The sequence below is a fragment of the Schistocerca cancellata genome, chromosome 10, assembly GCF_023864275.1.
Source record: "Schistocerca cancellata isolate TAMUIC-IGC-003103 chromosome 10, iqSchCanc2.1, whole genome shotgun sequence".
In the NCBI taxonomy this organism is placed as follows: Eukaryota; Metazoa; Arthropoda; class Insecta; order Orthoptera; family Acrididae; genus Schistocerca; species Schistocerca cancellata.
This window is the reverse complement of record NC_064635.1, coordinates 99,920,833-99,927,409: the sequence shown is the minus strand read 5'-3', so window position 1 is coordinate 99,927,409 and position 6,577 is coordinate 99,920,833. Positions and strand designations below refer to the sequence as shown.

The 6,577-nt window shown below is 39.1% G+C and overlaps 1 protein-coding gene across 1 annotated transcript; it reads left to right on the top strand.

Moving 5' to 3' along the window:
* Positions 1 to 2,769: 2,769 nt before the first annotated feature.
* On the top strand, positions 2,770 to 5,556 carry LOC126106635 (proteasomal ATPase-associated factor 1-like). Its single transcript, XM_049912990.1, has one exon. The coding sequence runs from the start codon at positions 2,929 to 2,931 to the stop codon at positions 4,159 to 4,161; it is 1,233 nt and encodes a 410-aa protein (XP_049768947.1). The 5' UTR covers positions 2,770 to 2,928; the 3' UTR covers positions 4,162 to 5,556.
* The last annotated feature ends 1,021 nt before the right edge of the window (positions 5,557 to 6,577 follow it).

Here is a 6,577-nt window from a genome sequence, read left to right as displayed (position 1 = left end):
TATTTCCAAACACAAGAATGAATCCATCAGCTAAAATATGCAAATTCAACGTAACTCAACAGGAAGCCAGCACAAATTCTTACAAAATACCAACATGAAAAATTTAATTCAAGTCAAACTACTCGCTAACAAACATACAGCACGACGGAGAGCCACCAAATACAACAACACACAACCTACAAACACAAAGACTCAAAAACATCAAGGCTCACCATGACATTACGGGTCAAAGCAGATGGGTGTAGCATCAGCACCTGACCTTGTGTGAATAACCTTAAGTTAGCCTCAGGTAGGAAATAGTGAAGAGGCAATGACTGACAATTGGCAAAAAAACAGGACTACATTATCAAGAATGAAACTTAATTACTGTTGGAACATTTGTTCAGAGTTTGCATGTTTTTGGTTCAATCCTATAAGGCCAGTACTGCATGCTTTGCACTTACGAGATCTTTCTCGCTGTACTGGCCCATAAAAACAGCATATTTTTATTCAGTGTGTCCTACAGCATTTTCTTTCTAAGCAGTGCAGCTAAGATCTAAAAACTGTCCATTCTAACACTGAAATTCTAATACTTACATACTAAACCATTTACACCCTAGTGGTACTTATGATTAATAATGAAGAGTGAATTTACTAAACACTGATTTGATTTGTGAGTTTTCTGAACGTCAGGCGAGACATTCATATGAATCCTTGCCTGCTATTTCAAAAAAATGGCTCTGAGCGCTATGGGACTTAACTTCTAAGGTCATCAGTCCCCTAAAACTTAGAACTACTTAAAACTAACTAACCTAAGGACATCACACACATCCATGCCCGAGGCAGGATTTGAACCTGCGACCGTAGCGGTCGCGCGGTTCCAGACTGCAGCGCCTTTAACCGCTTGGCCACCCCGGCCGGCACCTGCTATTTCAGCATCTTGTTTTGCAAATGCAAATTTCCCACAGTATCTCCAGTTTTGCTGCATTTCTCTCCCTGTTTTAAGCGACCTTCATCGCTATATACTTCAGTGAATAAAAATAAAATTCAACAATTCCATTACTTAACACCTCAACATGTTTAAACGAGAGTTACGTTTGAAGAATCCTTCCAACAGCCACTACAACAGTATTAAGTTGCATACAACACAGTTACGGAGCTAAATCTGCCGTTTATAACGTTCATAGGTACAACAACACGTGCAGCTTGAGTACACATATCACAGTATTAAACAAAACCTATACATTTATATTGTATGGGAACCAACAATTTTGCGTTCCACTTTTCGCCTCTTAGAAATCACGACACCACGCGAGTATACCACCTTGACGAAAACAAAAACAAACACAGATCTTTCTGCCCGGCAAAAATTTCGTCTTCTACGTTAATACTCGCAACGCCTTCAACTGGATGTGGTAACTTCTGTGAATTACGTCACTTCCCGTGTTTCGCTGTCGCTAGAGTCTAGTCACAAAACGTGACCGAAGTCGACCGACTCCTATGGACTTCTGGCGATTCAAAACTAGAGAAGCTTTTCCTTGTCTTTGTAAAAAAACTGTACACTACAGTATCTTCCATGAATAAACTCATGGAAATTCCGATGTTATTAACTAGATGATTTATATATACTGTAAACAGCAACGCCCCTATAACATTCCTTTCTGTCCCTACCTGACTGTGGCCAGTGGCCACAGTTTGGATTCAGTGTGACCAACAGACAGATTTTACATGTTTGAAAATAGCTGCCAGTCATCAACCTGGTGTCACATTCCCAAAAAAGTTGATTTTTTTCCCCATTACCGGCTATTAGGATGTTTTTCCATCATCAGATGGCTACACTGCGTTTAGGTGCTGAACTATTGATTGGCTTTTGTGAATAATACCGCGTGGATCGCATAAGTACCTTCTAGCTTTTTTCATTTTTCGGTCACTACCTTCAGCAGACCCTGTAAAAAAGATCAAGGATAACCTAAGAACAGAAAGCGTTAGACACACATTATCAGCAACAGAAACAATAAAATTACCCATCAAACCTCAGAATTTATGAAACATATAACCTGTACCGATTCGGGTCGATAACTGCGAACTCAGCTTTAAAGTTTTACAGAAATTTGACGTCTAATTGTTGGAATTAGCAAGATAGTTATATCGTTACACGGATTTTTAGTTTAATCTTCAGGTACATGCAGGATGCTAACAGCCCTATATTACAAAGAAAAGTATTTTCTGGGGACTCTGCGTACCTCGATGCTCTCACCCCGTTTACATGGGGCTCCCAATAACAGAATTCGTAAACCGATTTCCCAATACCGCGTTTTATTGGTCATCACTTCAAAATCGATTCTGGAAATCCGCTTCCAGTTGCCGGTATCCAATTCCGCAATCGATTTTCGCCCCCAATTAAATGCAACCGGCTTTGGAACGTGTTGTTTTGTTTTTAAAAATTTTCTGCTAATATGGACGGAGTGGCTTTTGTACAGTGAAGGATAAGTAGAAATATCAGACTGAAACTCTTTATACCTCGAGTAATTGAAGAGAGATGGCGATTATGCTGACTAAATCAGAGACTGTAACTGCTGTTTTCCTGGCGCCATATTTAACTGAGCTAGCAGATCCACTTCAGACCTTAACATGTAAACACGACAGCGAAAAACGGTTGCCGAAATTCGGGTTTCGTCGTTTGGAAGATGTGTCGCCGCAAGTAAACGTAATGTATGAGTCGGAATCCATTCCATTATCTTTCGATGGATCGTTCGACTTAAATTCGATAGACTCATAAGCTGTGTCGATTGGCAACTGTGTACTGTGACTAAACTATGTTTTCATTTGGCGGTTGGTAGGTTGTACCAGCCAGTGTGTTTGGTGTGTGTATACTGTATATGAATACTGAATAGCATAAATAAACTGAACTGGTGTAGTTTGTGGAGGTATTGACGTAAACTTCTTATAATGCCAGCGAATAGGAAAATACCACATATTGCTATACAAAATGATTGGAACATTGCCTTGCAAAATGAAAATGGTACTGCATGGTGTAGTTTCAAATACATTGGGGAAACTAGCATACAGTGTACGATTAAAAACGTAGGAAGGGATGGGAAAGCATTTGAAGTTACGCCTAATGAACTCTCCGTTAATAGGATATCTGCTACTGTAATTCAGGTAACCCATCCTGAATCTAACACCGTGTGTTTCTTCAAATCTCCTGACTCAGAGTTCGTGAACATTCACAAGAAGAGCGTTGTTTCATTAGATGTTTCTCCTGGCGGTTTGGGCGTCTCCGTTTGTACAGAAAACAAGTTACTCGTTTGGGAGACAAGCACGGGAGATGTAAGGCGTGTGCTGGAAGGTCATGCAGGAGATGTTTATAAGTGTGCGTTGTTTCCTTCAGGAATTGTCGTTCTCTCGGGCGGTGCTGACATGGTGTTGAAAATTTGGTCTGCAGAGACTGGACAGTGCCCTGTGACCCTGCGTGGACACACAGCAGCAGTGACAGACTTCTGCATCGTCGACAAAGGAAAGAACATTATTTCTGTTTCGAAAGATGGCACGGCGAAGCTCTGGAGCTGTGGACAGGCAGCATGTCTTGGTACGGTTGTCAAGTTGGATGGAGACATAAATTGCTGCAATATTTCGGTCGCAGAGGAGGGCTTGGACCTTGGAGAACGCACTGATCCGTTGCAGGAACATGAAGTTGGTACACAAAATAAGATTTTATTGGTTGGATGTGAAAGTGGCATTGTTTGCTGCGTTTCAGTTTATAGTAAGAAGAAATTTTTCTCGGTTAAAAGCCCATCTGCCGTAAATAGCGTTAAATTTCATACAAAAAGTAATGTCTTAGTTGGGTGCCAGGATGGCAGCATTCACCTTTACAACTTAAAAACATCAGAATGTATCCTGACATTAATGGAATCGTGTAGCCCTGTCCTCAGTCTGTTGACTCTTGATAGTGGTGCTGTATTTGTTGGCAGGGCTGATGGCACATGCATATGCTACAGGAGTGTTGCACAAGACAATGAATCTACTGCCAGAAGACTTCAGTTTACTGGTTCTGACTTTGATCCTATATATGGCATTTGTTCTGATGGCAAAAAAATATACACTGCTTGTCGTGATGGTGTTATTAGAAGTTATAAACTTACAGGTGAATTGGACATGATGTTTAAGAGTACTTATACATGATAACAATTCCTGCAATCATTATATGTTTGTTAAGTGTGTGGCTTTACTGCACTTACCTGCCTTGCAGGCTTGCCTGTTAACTTGACAGCTGCTATTCTAATTTTGAAGAAAATAATTAAAAGCTTTTATAATGGTGTGTGAATCGTTTTTGTTCTGATACAGTTTCCTTGGCACTGAAAAGGGGTAACATTCTTTCTGCTATGTGGGCAAATTTTTAAAATTTCGCACATCATAACAGTAGCTAATGGAGGCACATAAACGGGTTTTACAATAACTATGCAGTTTTGTCTGTGGACTCCTGAATTGGAATCAGTGTAGCGAGGAATTACAGCATAGTCATTTAATATTTGTCTGGAAGTTCCACTTAATTGTATTGTCTATAAGATTTTAACTTAGAGAGTTCCTTTATAGTAGAAAATGCCTTCAGTCTGAAATAATGCTGCTTTATTGATGTACAATGTAGTTTGGCCCCAATGGATCCAAAATCAGGTGTGTTTGAATCTTTCAGTAGTTTACTTGGTAATGAAGTCATAGAAAAGTTTTTCTGAGCAGTTGAAACTCACATTACTTGTCATTGTATTGGTGTTCAATATTTATCTGCATTCACTGGTGCACATAACTTCATAAGAACACTCAGCATCACATTATGTCATGTATACAAGTCAGATGCCTTTTGACTGCTGTTAGGAACTGGCTGTGGCACCCAGCTTCTGTGACTTACAGCAAGTGAACAAGTTGAAGAAGCCATGGACAGAAATGTGTTGTATACTGTAATTAAGCATTGACTACATTGTCGTCTGTACTTGGTGTACTCAGTGCTGCTGCTTGCACAATTGAGAACTGCAGGCAGAATTCAAATAGAATATTGATGGCACCTCATAATGATTATGTTAGTTGTTCAAAGTAAACTTTAGCACTGTGTGTATGATTAGGTAGTGATAGTCCATGTGGATGACTTCTATTTAAATGTTATCATGGAAAGTGCTTGGTGAAATATAAATAATGGAAGGAGTAGATAAAGATAACAACTTACTGTTTAGTTGAGGCAAGAGTGGGCAACACACACATAAACAAGACTGAAAATGTTGCCAAGATTTTGGACCGTATCATCCTCCAGAACTAACTTCAGCAGAATGAACGTAACCACACATGCATCTGAATGGCTACACTTTCCCAAAATATTCATTATTGATATAGAAGTTTTGATGCTGTTGTAAGTGCGTGTGTTTTATTTAAGTATGGTACTTCCCCATCAGGTTCTTGGTGGTGCAGTCTGCTGTAAATGAAACAGAGATTTCATCTTACAACACATGTGCAACTATGATGTTTTTTCCATGTGCTTCCTTCATGGTAACATCGCTTTCAACATGTACAGAAAACACACTGTTAATATTTACTGTGGACGTAAGTAGCGAGCAAATGCATTTGGAAGATGTAAAGCTGTATTTTGTAGCGTGATTGTTGGCATAGTTGACTGCAAGAGTTTTAAGGACTGTGGACAGAATTTATTAGCCTGACTGTGCACTTTTGTGCTGTACACAGTGTATGTTTTAATGAAGTATTGCCCCATTTTACTAGTGCATTAACAATAGCATAAAATACACTAAAACAACAGCATTATTTACTACAAATAGCCAAACGTAGTTGATTTCGGAAATGATTTAGTGACTTTCAACCTTAACGTGTTGTAGATTTGCTCTTTTGAGGCCTACATGTTAAGATAAGTGCAGTTATAAGTGGCTTATTACCATAAATGTGTTAAGTAAAACTTCCCTGTTTTGCCACTAGTTTTGGCCTTTTTTCCTCATTTATTTATTAAGGTAGACAGACTGGTCATTGACAGTATATTGAGAAGATCTTTAGTATTTCCTACATGTTTCTCAACCTGTTACTTGACATATAGACTGCGTAAGGCTGTCGGCAGACACAGCAGAGCCTCACACCTTATGCAGCTCACCTACCAACTGCTGGGCCAGTTCACATTAAAAAATAAAAATGGAAATCACGTGGAATAAAGCTGCTTACTCCATCTTTATTCATACATGTCCCTTATTTCTCAATGTTTTGGGAAAGAAAAAGGAAAATATAATAAAATTTAGGGTGCTTGCAGATATGTTATGTCACAGTGTAAATGTGAACTCGGTGCACCATGAGGATGCTGACTGCTGCAGGGTAGTTGTCCTACAACAAGAATTAGAAATAAAATCTAGTTGTAAACCAATATTCAATTATAAACAAAAAGAAAGATAATTATATACACAATGTACGGTTTATTTCAAGAATTGAGAATTCAAGGACATAGCAGTGATTGTGTCTGTGAATAAAGTTGGCAGAGGTGTCAAGGGTGTGACTACCTTCTTGACTCGTTACAAAGCTTCAGACCTTTAATGAGTTTCAGAAATCTTCGAGTAATACT

Coding starts and splice junctions, on each gene's coding strand:
- LOC126106635 (XM_049912990.1), top strand. CDS start 2,929: ATGCCAGCGAATAGGAAAATACCACATATTGCTATACAAAATGATTGG.